The sequence below is a fragment of the Bos taurus genome, chromosome 9 (genome assembly GCF_002263795.3).
Source record: "Bos taurus isolate L1 Dominette 01449 registration number 42190680 breed Hereford chromosome 9, ARS-UCD2.0, whole genome shotgun sequence".
In the NCBI taxonomy this organism is placed as follows: Eukaryota; Metazoa; Chordata; class Mammalia; order Artiodactyla; family Bovidae; genus Bos; species Bos taurus.
In genome coordinates, this window is record NC_037336.1 from 98,188,107 (window position 1) to 98,200,578 (window position 12,472).

The 12,472-nt window shown below is 40.7% G+C and overlaps 2 protein-coding genes across 6 annotated transcripts in view; one reads left to right on the forward strand and one right to left on the reverse strand.

Annotated features, from left to right (window-relative positions):
- Positions 1-4,488, reverse strand: part of PRKN (parkin RBR E3 ubiquitin protein ligase) — a 1,234,790-nt gene extending 1,230,302 nt beyond the window's left edge. For 3 of the 4 annotated variants that reach the window (XM_024996692.2, XM_024996688.2, XM_024996686.2), the window contains exon 1: positions 4,379-4,475. In XM_024996692.2, the coding sequence (XP_024852460.1) occupies positions 4,379-4,385 (7 nt within the window). In that variant the 5' untranslated portion in view covers positions 4,386-4,475. Of the gene's footprint in view, positions 1-4,378 lie in introns of all 4 variants that reach the window. The other variant, NM_001199065.1, reaches the window with a different exon arrangement.
- Positions 4,489-4,685: 197 nt separating this feature from the next.
- PACRG (parkin coregulated) overlaps positions 4,686-12,472 on the forward strand; it is a 529,967-nt gene continuing 522,180 nt past the window's right edge. For both annotated transcript variants that reach the window (NM_001435083.1, NM_001077027.3), the window contains exon 1: positions 4,686-5,114. In NM_001435083.1, coding sequence (NP_001422012.1) covers positions 4,959-5,114 — 156 coding nt within the window. In that variant the 5' untranslated portion in view covers positions 4,686-4,958. The remainder of the gene's footprint in view (positions 5,115-12,472) is intronic.

Sequence of the window (12,472 nt, forward strand, 5' to 3'; positions counted from 1 at the left end):
TTTTGTGACACAATTGTACATCATCATCAACAGCTTTCAGCCTACTTTGGGGACTGAGATATAGGGTTGCTTCTCATCTAAAATTATTGAAATGGCAAAGCAAGAGACAATACACAGTATATTTAACTGAAATATAAATTCTGAGGCTTTAAAATTCACTATATACAAACTTTGAAACTCATATGCAGACTTGTGGTCAAACAGTACAGTTAGACCGTACATTCATGATGGCTTTTTTTCCTCTATTTTTTTGTTTACTCATGTATCCCTGGCACCCAGAACAGTACTGGGCACACAGTAGATACTCAATTACTGAATCTGCTTTCATGGAATTAAAGCACGATCAAGTGAGAAGTGAAGGGGTTTTCTTCTTAAATTCATTTGAAAAATTAAAATATATTGTTTCTCATCTATCAGAAAGGCAATAATATTTTATGCTACACGGGGGGAATGTGGAGACGCACAAATGCTGTTGGTGCAGGCAGGGACACACGGACAGTTGGGCACTTCGTGCACTGTTTAAAGGCAGTAAGTTTAGGGTGGGGACGAGGCAGTGAGAGAGGGCAAACCCCATAGGTGCTTTGCTGTGGAAAGCTGGGTCAGTTCTGGGGAGGATGTCTTTTTGTCATTTCTCCAGCTCACAGGAGTAGGATAGCTCTTTGCTGCCTTGCTATGGTGGACAGAAGTGTAAAACGGTGATTTCTTTTAAACAATTTGGAAATACCTAGCAAAATTCACAATCTACGAATCTTTCTTTTTTATATGTACTTATTTATTTGGCTGTGCTGGGTTTCAGTGCGGCACGTGGGATCCTTGGTCTTCACTGAGGCATACCGCGTGTGAAATTTAGTTCCTTGACCAGGGATGGAACCCAGGCACCCTGCACTGGGAATGCGGAGTCTTAGCCACTGGACCACCAGGGAAGTACCTCTACAAACCTTTTAACTAGAAAATCCACTCAGAGGCTGTAATAGTTTTACTTTACATATAAGCTTACATATGCAAATAAAGTCATATGGACACAAACACTCCTAATGATAGCAACTATCTGTAAACCTACTGTATGCTCATTTATTGGAGACTATCTACAGAATTTATGTACATCCATTAAATACTAGACAGGAATAACTGTAGGGTCGATCTGCACACGCAGATTCATAAGTTTTCTAAGAGATGTTAAGTTAAACAAAGTACAAAAAAGGTTGTTCGAATTATTTTTTTTTTGATCACTAAAAATCATTTTTAAGACATTGAGTCTGAATTTCAATATTGGCAACATAATTATATATATGTATTTCCATGTACTTTAGGGCTTCCCTGGTGGCTCAGTGGTAAAGAACCCACCTGCACTGCAGGATCCAAGGAGACCTGGATTCAAATCCTGGGTCAGGAAGATCCCCTGGAGGACAGCAGGGCAATTGACTCCAGTATTCCTGCCTGGAGAATCCCATGGACAGAGGAGCCTGGAGGGCTACAGTCCATGGGGCCACAAATAGTCCGATAGGACTGAAGTGACTTAGCACGCACACACTCCTGTACTAGGTGTACATGAATACATCTGATACTACTGAAATACCTAAATTTAGTTCAATACAACAGACATATAGGATACCACAAATGTCACTATTAAAACTCAGTTTTAAACACAAAACATTGTTAATTTTAAAAGGGTGAAATATAATTTTAAGAGAAATGCCAAAATTTATATTTTATTCTTAGTTGAATTTTCTTAAGCTTTTTCTTCTGGTTTATATTATCTTAAAGTCCTCTCCATATTCCTCAAAAAAAAAAATAATTTTTCACCTACTTAAGTTGTTTCTGTAGCTATCTGAGTCAGGGCATTAAACATATTAGTAATAATCTAACTGGGACATGTAGTACTTTTGAAACAGTCTCTGTGACAAGAAAGAATCTTGAGTTTTGAGAAGGTAAAGGAAGATAATTTTATTGGTAGTGAGAAAATCAATTGCCGTGGGGGTCCCCCACGCACCCCCATTTCCTCCTCCGGGGATTCTTCCTGACCCAGGGATCGAGCCCGCATCTCTTGTGTCTCCTGCATTGGCAGGCAGGTTGTTTACCACTAGCACCACCTGAGTAGCACACATGTCTTTAAACAAAAAATAAAATCATCCCCATAGATATATATTAGTGTATATTTTTAATCTTCTGTACATCACTGGATATAGACTATAATGCCTTTCCTGGCTCCAAAGTTTAATCAGAAATGGAAACTCATCACTCCAAGACCTTCCTTCAATTGCTCCCACTTTCACTTACCTTTGGCATTATTCAACATAACCAAGTCCAAAATTAAGATTTTTATTACAATATACCCACTGACAGAATTAGGCAATGCAACTAGTTGAGTACAGAATAATATATTGTACATTATCCACATGGTTTTAACACGTGAAGTATTTTTCTCAGGAGAGTACATGGATTTAATTATTTATGTTATACTTATTTGCACTGGGTAAAGCAATAGCTGGAGTATGAGAAACAGCACTTTAGACACCACCTTATATTCTCCATGGCACTACCAGTTACGAATAAATGTCGAATCTTCCTTCCTGTGTCCCTAAACCCCAAACTAAACTGCCTAAATATAGTTCATTCAAACAAAATTATTTATATAATCATCTGTTAGAGAACAAGTCAGAATTAACTGATGGCTTTTAGATCTTAAATTCTTGCTTTTACATAGCTTTGCATGTGTGGGTGCTAGGTTGCTGCAGTCGTATCCAACTCTTTGCGACCATATGGACTGTAGCCCACCAGGCTCCTTTGTCCATGGGATTCTCCAGGCATGAATACTGGAGTGAGTTTCCATGCCCTCCTCCAGGAGACCTTCCCAAGCCACGGATAGAACCTGTGTCTCTTATATCTCCTCCTGCACAGAGAGTCGGGTTCTTTACCACTTAGTACCACTGGGGAAGCCCCTATATAGGTTTACTGTAAATTTATTTCTTTTAGAATTATCCACGTATCAGATTATGTTGAATTAAAATCCGTACAACTGTCTTCAAGACAAGGTGTGGACTATTTTTTCCCTGTAAAATATGGACAGCATGAATTTTGGAAATTTTCATATTTTTCTGATTTAGTTTAGATTTGTGTTAGAAAATGAATCTTGTGTAATTGTCACCTAAAAAGGCTCAAAATATTCACAAAAACTTATGTATTTTTCTTAATTAGATAACCCATTCATCAGAAACCACATCATGTTAGAAAAGTAGGAAAAACTGGACAACTTCCTTAGGTTTTACATTGTTGCAAACGGTGTCAGTTAGCTGGCATATTCCTCCTAGTGTTGGATAGAACGTTTCCGATTTTAACATTAGTCTAATAACTAACTGATGTAAGAAGAGTTTATCAGTATGTAAAAACTTACATACTTTTTAAAAATCACCTTCCATCATTGAGGCAATCAAAAGTGCTTTAAGCACACCCAGTCAAGAGTAACTCCCTCTACCCCCAAAAAAACTCACCAAACCAATTAACACACAGTCTAGAGGAAATCTGTCATAATAAACTCCCCAAGGAGTAATGTTTTGTAATCACACCGTACATTTCCACTAATTTTCAGAGACAAACCTTTAATTTTTGGCTTAACAATCCTGGAAAAGGGGGACTTTTCCAGTCTTCTTCACTACAGTGTTTACAAGCAATTCTAATAGCCACCTCCAAAGCTTTATTCACAAAAATGCAGCTAGGTCATTCTGTATATATATATACACACATATATAGAGAGAGAGAGAGATAAGGTTTTTGCATAATGAATCGTAAATTCATTATGCTGGAAGTTTTACTCCTTGCTATTATTCACGATTAATTATTCTTTCATCTCAGACCTCCAAAGAGATTATCTAGAAGACAAAAATTCAAGAGCGAAAGAAGTTCAAATCCACCTGCGGGAATTTGTTTTGACCTCAAGCACCATCACCAGGCACCGGTCTACCAATTTAGCGCTTCGCTAGGGTTTCCCTTCAAGAGTTCCCCGGACAGCGTGGGTCCCCTCCGTCCTCAGCGGGAAGACAGCCCCCCAAGGCGCCCCGAGTTGGCGCGGGAAGAAGGGCTTCCCCACGGACGCCCGCGCTGGAGCGGGCGGTGCGCTCGCCCAGGGCCCGCAGGACGCAGCCTTCTCCTCAGGGGCCCCCCCTGGCGAAGGCGTCTCCGGGGGGAAGCCTGGCAAGGCGGGCGCGGGCGGGGCTTGGGACAGAGACACACACGTCTTCTCGGGGAGCCGGCGGCGCGGGCTGAGGGGAGCGCGGACACCGCCACCCGCCACTGACAGCGGGCACCCGCGGGGGGGGGGGGGGTCCCCGCCGGGCGGGGCGGCGCGGCGCAGAGACGCTGTACCTGGCAGGTACCCACGTACCTATCATGGCCACTGGGCAGGCGGCCCGCCAGGCGAGCAGGGTCCCACTCGCACCCGGGCGCCCACCTGCGCCTCACACGAGCGGCGCTCCGGGGTTAAATCGTTCGGGACGCCCCTCCCCCTCTTCCCCCCGGCGCCCCGGCCCTCGGAACGCGCACGCGCGAACGGCGTGCCGCCCGCAGCCTTCTGGGAGTCGTAGTTTTCACTCGTTAAGTACTGCCTCGGGTCGGTCGCCACCCGCCGCCCGCCCTTCCGGCCTAAGGCCCAGGAAATATGTACGTCACCGGGAGGCGGGGCCATCCAGCCTCAGTGTTGACGCGTCGCTTAGCAACCGGGAGGGTTACCTCTGGAAGCTCGTGGCAGCTCTGGCCTCGGCTCTGCCCTCTTCCCGCCCCTCCCCTCCCCTCAACTCCCGGCACCTAGGAGCTGCCAAACATCTGGATCGACCACTGCTACGAAGGGGTTGAATTTCTACCATTAACGCGCCTTTTTCCATTTTTTCCCCCGACCTCCTCACATCCATAAATCTCACTGACTCTTTTACTACACGTTGTATGAGAACAAGACATTTTCTAGGAAGATGGTGGCAGAAAAAGAGACCCTGAGCTTAAACAAATGCCCAGCCAAGCTGCCGACGAGGACCAAGCTCCTGGCACAGCAGCCGCTCCCGGTGCACCAGCCTCACTCCCTGGTTTCTGAGGGCTTCACAGTCAAAGCCATGATGAAAAACTCAGTCGTAAGTGATCTTCCCGAATCGAATGCACTCGCTCCCAGTCAGGGGACCCCAGGTTGCAGAGACTGGCTGGCCCTAGGATGGATTCTGAGCCCATGTCCTGGGTGGTCTTCGCCCAAAATGGCAATTTATTCGGCCAGTAGCAGACGGTACCCAACAGAGTGTGGAGGTCCAGGCTAGGATATTAAGAAGGGGTCTCGGGCAACTGATGTACTGTGCCCGTTTCTAAGCACCTTCCTAATAACTCCGGGTTATTAGGAAGGTGCTTAGAATAACTAGCACCTTAGAATAACTCTAGACCACCTGAATTTATCCTTCAGCTATATACACAAAGAAAGATCCCCTTTACTTATTGATTCCTAAACTAGCCTCACTGAGAAAAGCGCCTTAATAGAAGAAGAGGGCTTAGAAATCATGAACTCCCTTGCAAAATTTAACATTGCTGATGTACAGCTGGGAACCTAAACTCATTAACAGTAAGAAATTTTATCAATTCAACCTAGACATTATAAGAATATCCTAGCATTTTTTCTAAGAAGATTCTCACAAAAATGCATGTTAAAGTACTGAGAAGCAACTTAATAAGAAGTCTGTTTCCAAATAGATCTTTTAAACTTTTATTTTAAAATTTCCAAGATTTGATGCTAGTACTTCTGACTATTAATACAATTCATATTTCATTTCTATTGTTTTGTGGTAGTAAAAATCCATTATTCTCAATACTATTAGGGGGGGAAAGTTTAAACTGCACATGGAAGGTTTCAGTATATACATGACAGTTAAAAAAAAAAAAAGCTTTAAATGTGTGCTACACCAGGTTTCACTACTGACTAAGCACCTGGCTGAGAGTGATATATTCAATAATAAATGCAGCTTTCAAATTTGTGTAATTTACACTCTGGGAGGATCTGACTTATTGTGTAGCAACTCATATGTTGAATGAAGAGCATTGCTTTCCAGTGTCACATTATTTGTTTCACATAAATGTTGCAAACTTAATACATTATTCCTAAACTACATCCTTAAAATATGCAAATGAAATAGATCACCTTTAGACCCAGAGGCCAGATTCCCACGTCGCTACACAAAATGAAATTCTGATTATTGGAATGTGTGTCAGTTGCATTGCAACAATTATTCCCAGAAATAGACTAAAACTTTCTACTTGTTGTAACTGTGAGTATATCTTGTAAATAGGTGATCATGGGAGCCAAGATGATTAGTTTATCAGCAACAAAGAATACCATAACATTCAAGCTAATTATTTCTTTTTTTTCCTTCTACTCAGTATATATAATTTTAATGATTTTCCCAATGTTATTTTTCTTCAAAGACATGTACAAAATTGGTCAGATTCTTTTTTTTAGAAAAAGTATATGTATAATCGTGTTTATTTTTTAGAAACATAGCCTTTCACCTAAAGTCATAATTCTGGAAAATCAAATATTTCAGTATTGTCAAATGTAACAAGACTCAAACAACAACACAAAAAACTGATTATGAAGCAGCCTTAATTATAAACAACTTATTTGAGGTACATTATCTTCTTGTCTCCATATACTTAAGGAAAATCCCTTAGTGTAATAATAATGTCTCCTCAGGGATCTTCTAAAGAGGATGCGTCATTCTTTCACTTCATTTAGTGGGAATCATAATTGTTAGATGAAAATATTGTCCATCCATCCATCCATTCATTCAATCAATGATAATTTTGTTTGTTTCTAAACCTAAGATCTTGCAAAGCACAGTTCTGGGGATTTGTGATCAGCAAAACAAAGCCCCAGTCCTTAAAACTCCAAGGAAAGCCGCCACTAACAACAATGGACAGGTCTTGACAAAAGAAGGACACTTTATGTATCCTAACTTCAATGGTACAAGAAATACAACCTTTCCTCTTCATATCCAATATTTACATTTCAACATTTCTCTTGAAATGTCAGCAGTATAGGCCCTTTTGCATTATATAGTCTATTGGGATTTCCCAGGCAAGGATACTAGAGTGGACTGCCATTTCATAGGCCAGGGAATCTTCCCAACTCAGGGATTGAACCTGCATCTCCTGCATTGGCAGGTGGATTCTTTACCACTGAGTCACCTGGGAAGCATATAGTCAAAACACCCTTCTTTCTTAAGGTTTATTTCTGTTCAGAAAATAACACGCTGATCCATAGCTTTTCGTGAATCCAACTCCTTGTTCCACAAGCGAACCCAGAAATCACTTTTCTAGTGTTAGGACTTGCCATCAGTTCCCTCTTTCCAGTACTCACTAATTAAATAGGCCTTCACTCCAGAGCACTTCCACAAAAGATTTACAGAACTGTATCCTAAGGAGGTATATGGAGACTTCCAGTGTATTTTGAGGGTGCTTCAGCAATACAAGCTTGATCATAGACAGATATGATCCTGTGGGCTGTGCAAGCCCAAATGCTTAAACAGTTATAATCTATATATGTGAATGCAGAATTATTTACAAAACACTAATGAATGTGAATGGATAATTAAAATGGCATAAAACATGTAAAGCACGTAAAACAGTGTGTGGCACAGTCAGTGATCATTTGTTACCTAAGGACTGAAGGGCTGTGGGTGTGTGGATGTGTAGGGAGAAGGGCGTTAGAACAAAGGGAGCAACATAAGCAAAATCAAGCCAGGGAAGAGTTGCGATTTAATTTGGTGGAAGCAAATAAGAATAGTGGGAGATGAAATTAAACCCACAGAATAGGGTTAGATCACAGAATGCCGTTTTTAATTAGCTTCTTATTAACATTATACATGTCCATTGTGAAACGTTTTAAGTGTCTTGGCTTAGTAAAGGAGGCTTCCCTGGTGGTTCAGTGGGGAAAGAGTCTGCCTGCAATGCAGGAGTCCTGGGTTGGGAAGATCCCCTGGAGAAGGAAACAGCAACCCACTCCAGTATTTTTGCCCGGGAAATCCCACGGATAGAGGAGCCTGGCAGGCTACAATACATGGGGTCTCAAGAGTAAAAGTTTCTCCTAGTTAAGATAATGGGGACATTTTTAACTTTTTTTATCACTAGTCCTCTTAAAATTTCAATGTTTTATTTTAAAGCTTTGCTTCATCTTAATTCATTTTGGTTTAAGAAGCAAGGTATAAATTTATTTTATTTTTCCAAATTGGTCAGCAGTTGTTTACATTAACTTTCACTTGTAGTTAAACTGAATTATATGTAAAAATTATATATAAAATTATATATAAAAATCTTCCTGTTTAATTTGAATGATCTGTCACTGCTATATGTATATTAATCATAGTGGCTTTGTGCATGCTATAATATGTAATAGGGCTAGACATCTCTATTATATTTTGCTTTCCTAGCAATCCTATGAGGAGGCAGAGAAGACCTTTTTTCTTTCCATATAAATCTGACAATTTAATTTTTTGTTGTTGTGAGTCATCTCTTAAATGGCAGAATGAATGAATTCAAAGAATGAATGCTGTAATACTAGATTTTTCTAACTCAGGCCAGTCCTCTCTTGATCACTTTTTTATTGACTTTGGTGGATGCATAACATGCAAGTGGAAAATGCACACACATCACGTGATAAATATTAAACCAAACATACTGGTGTAGCCAGAACCCAGATCAAGAAGCCTTACCAACACCACAGAACCCCTTCAGGACTTTCTAGTGGCTTAGCGGCCCAAATGCATCCCAAGTTAATCTTATCCCAACTGCTGTCCACAGATCTGTGCGTGTATTCAAGGATCCTGCAGTGTGTGGTTGTCTTCTGTCTGGGGTGTGGGGTCACTGTTGTGAAATCCACCCACGTTACTGCGTATGATCATAGATCCTTCCTATGCATTTCTTTACATTATTTTCATGGGGGAGTATAACATAATTTATGGATCCATTTGTTTGTTGATGAATATTTCTGTGACTTCTAGGTTAAGACTTTTACAAATAGTGCTACTAAGAAAATTCTAGTATTTTTTAATTGAGGTATAGTTGATGTACCATTTTATATAAGTTCCAGATGTACAACACAGTGGTTCACAATTTTTAAAGATTATACTGGCATGCTACAGTCCATGGGGTCTCAAAGAGTCGAACATAACAATTGAACAGCAGCATACTTCATTTATAACTATTGTAAAATATTGGCAATAAAGTTGCTGTACAGTAAGCCCGTGTAGTTCACTTACTTTATCCATAGTAGCTGTGACTCTCAGTCACCTACCTCTATCTTGCTCATTTCCCCTTCCTTCTCCCCACTGGTAATGACTGGTTTGTTCTCCATATCTGAGAGTCAGTTTCTTTTTTTTATTCGCTAGCTTGTTTTATATCTTATAGTCCATGTGTAACAGACAATATTCCATGTGATAACAGACAGTATTTGTCTTTGTCTGTCTGGCTGATTTTGCTAAGCATAATATGTTCCTGATCCATCCATGCTGTTTCAAGTGGCAAAATTTCATCCTTTTTTTATGGCTGAGTAATAGTCTATTGTGGGCTTTTCTGATGGCTCAGTGGTAAAGAGTCTGCCTGCCAGAGCAGGAGAGGCGGGTTCAGTCCCTGGGTTGGAACAATCCCCTGGGGAAAGAAATGGCAACCTACTCCGGTGTTCTTGCCTGGAGAATTCCATGCACAGAGGAGCCTGGTGGGCTCTATAGTTCATAAAGTTGCAAGAGTCAGACATGACTAAACAAAATAGTAATCTCTTGTATATACTACCACATTTTTAAAATCCATTCATCTATTGATGGACAATTAGGTTGCTTCCATATCTTGGTAACTGTAAATAATTCAGCTATGAACATTGGGGTCATTCACTCACTAAGTCATGTCCAACTCTTTGAGACCCCATGGACTGCAATATACCAGGCTTCCCTGTCCTTCACTGTCTCCCTGGGTCTGTGCAAACATTTGTCCACTGAGTCAGTATACCACCCAACCATCTCTACTCTGTCTCCCCCTTCTCCTCTTGCCTTCAATCTTTCTCAGCATCAGGGTCTTTTCTAATGAGTCAGCTCTTTGCATCAGGTGGCCAAACTATTGGAGCTTCAGCTTCAGCATCAGTCCTTCCAATGAATATTCAGAATTGATTTCCTTTAGCATTAGACTGGTTTGATCTCCTTGCTGTCCAAGGGAATCTCAAGTTCAATTCAGTTTAATCGCTCAGTCGTGTCCAACTCTTTGCAACCCCATGAACTGCAGCATGCCAGGCCTCCCTGTCCATCACCAACTCCCAGAGTCTACCCAAACCCATGTCCATCGAGTTGGTGATGCCATCCAACCATCTCATCCTTTGTTGTCCCCTTCTCCTCCTGCCCTCAATCTTTCCCAGCATCACGGTCTTTTCAAATGAGTCAGCTCTTTGCATCAGGTGGCCAAAGTATTGGAGTTTCAGCTTCAACATCAGTCCTTCCGATGAACACCCAAGGCTGATCTCCTTTAGGATGGACTGGTTGGATCTCCTTTCAGTCCAAGGGACTCACAAGAGTCTTCTCCAACACCACAGTTCAAAAGCATCAATTCTTCAGTGCTCAGCTTTCTTTATAGTCCAACTCTCACATCCATACATGACCACTGGAAAAACTATAGCCTTGACTCGACGGACCTTTGTTGGCAGTTATGTCTCTGCTTTTTAATATGCTGTCTAGGTTGCTCATATCTTTCCTTCCAAGGTGTAAGAGTCTTTTAATTTCATGGCTGCAATCACCATCTGCAGTGATTTTGGAGCTCAGAAAAATAAAGTCAGCCACTGTTTCCCCATCTATTTGCCATGAAGTGATGGGACTGGATGCCATGATCTTAGTTTTCTGAATGTTGAGCTTTAAGCCAACTTTTTCACACTCCTCTTTCACTTTCAAGAGGCTCTTTAGTTCTTCTTCACTTTCTGCCATAAGGGTGGTGTCATCCACATATTTGAGGTTATTGATATTTCTCCTGGCAATCTTGATCCCAGCTTGTGTTTCCTCCAGCCCAGTGTTTCTCATGATGTACTCTGCATATAAGTTAAATAAGCACAGTGACAATATACAGCCTTGACGTACTCTTTTTCCTAGTTGGAACCAGTCTGTTGTTCCATGTCCAGCTCTAACTGTTGCTTCCTGACCTGCATATAGGTTTCTCAAGAGGCAAGTCAGGTGGTCTGCTATTCCCATCTCTCAGAATTTGCCACAGTTTGTGGTGATCCACACAGTCAAAGACTTTGGCATAGTCAATAAAGCAAAAATAGATGTTTTTCTGGAACTCTCTTGATTTTTCCATGATCCAGCAGATGTTGGCAGTTTGATCTCTGGTTCCTCTGCCTTTTCTAAAACCAGCTTGAACATCTGAAAGTTCACAGTTCACATACTGCTGAAGCCTGGCTTGGAGAATTTTGAGCATTACTTTACTAGCATGTGAGACGAGTGCAATTGTGCGGTAGTCTGAGCATTCTTTGGCATTGCCTTTCTTTGGGATTGGAATCTTAAGAGTCTTCTCCAACACCACAATTTGAAAGCATAAAGTCTTCAGCACTCAGCCTTCTTTATGGTCTAACTCTCACATCCATATATGACTACTGGAAAAACTATAGCTTTGACTAGATGGATATTTGTCAGCAAAATGATGTCTCTGCTTCTTAATACGCTGCCTAGGTTTGTCATAGTTTTTCTTCCAAGGAGCAAGCATCTTTTAATTTCATGGCTGCTGTCACTATACACCGTGAGTTAGTATGTTTATTTCCTTCAGATATACCCTCAGGGATGGGCTTGTGGGGTCATATGGTATTTCTAGATTTAGTTCTTTGATGAATCTCTGCACAGTTTTCCACAGGGGCTACACCAATTTACATTTTCACCAACAGCATACAAGTTTTCCTTTCTCCACTTCCTCATCAGCACTAATTATTTATGGTCTTTCAGATGATAACCAGTCTGACAGGCATAAGATGATATCTAATTGTGGTTTTGATTTGCATTTTTATGATGATTAACAATGTTGAGCATCTTTTCATGTCCCTTTTCAACATCCGTATGCATGTCTTCTTCAGAAAAATCTCTATTCAGTTTTGCCCATTTTTAAATTGGGTAAGTTTGCTAAAATATAATGCTAAGTCAAATGTTACATTTTCTATGTAATGTATGTCAAATGTTACATTTTCTATATTTTCTTGTAGAATTGTATGGTTTCTAGTCTTATATTTAGGTCTTTAAGCCATTTTAAATTGATTTTTGTACATGTGGAAGAAAATATGCTAATTTCATTTTTTTTCTGCATATAACTGTCCAGTTTTCCAAGCACCACTTATTGAAGAGACTGTCTTTTCCCCATTGTACATCTTGCCTTCTTTGTGGTAGATTAATTGACCATAAGTGTATAGGTTTTTTTCTGGGTAGTCTATTTTTTTCCATGT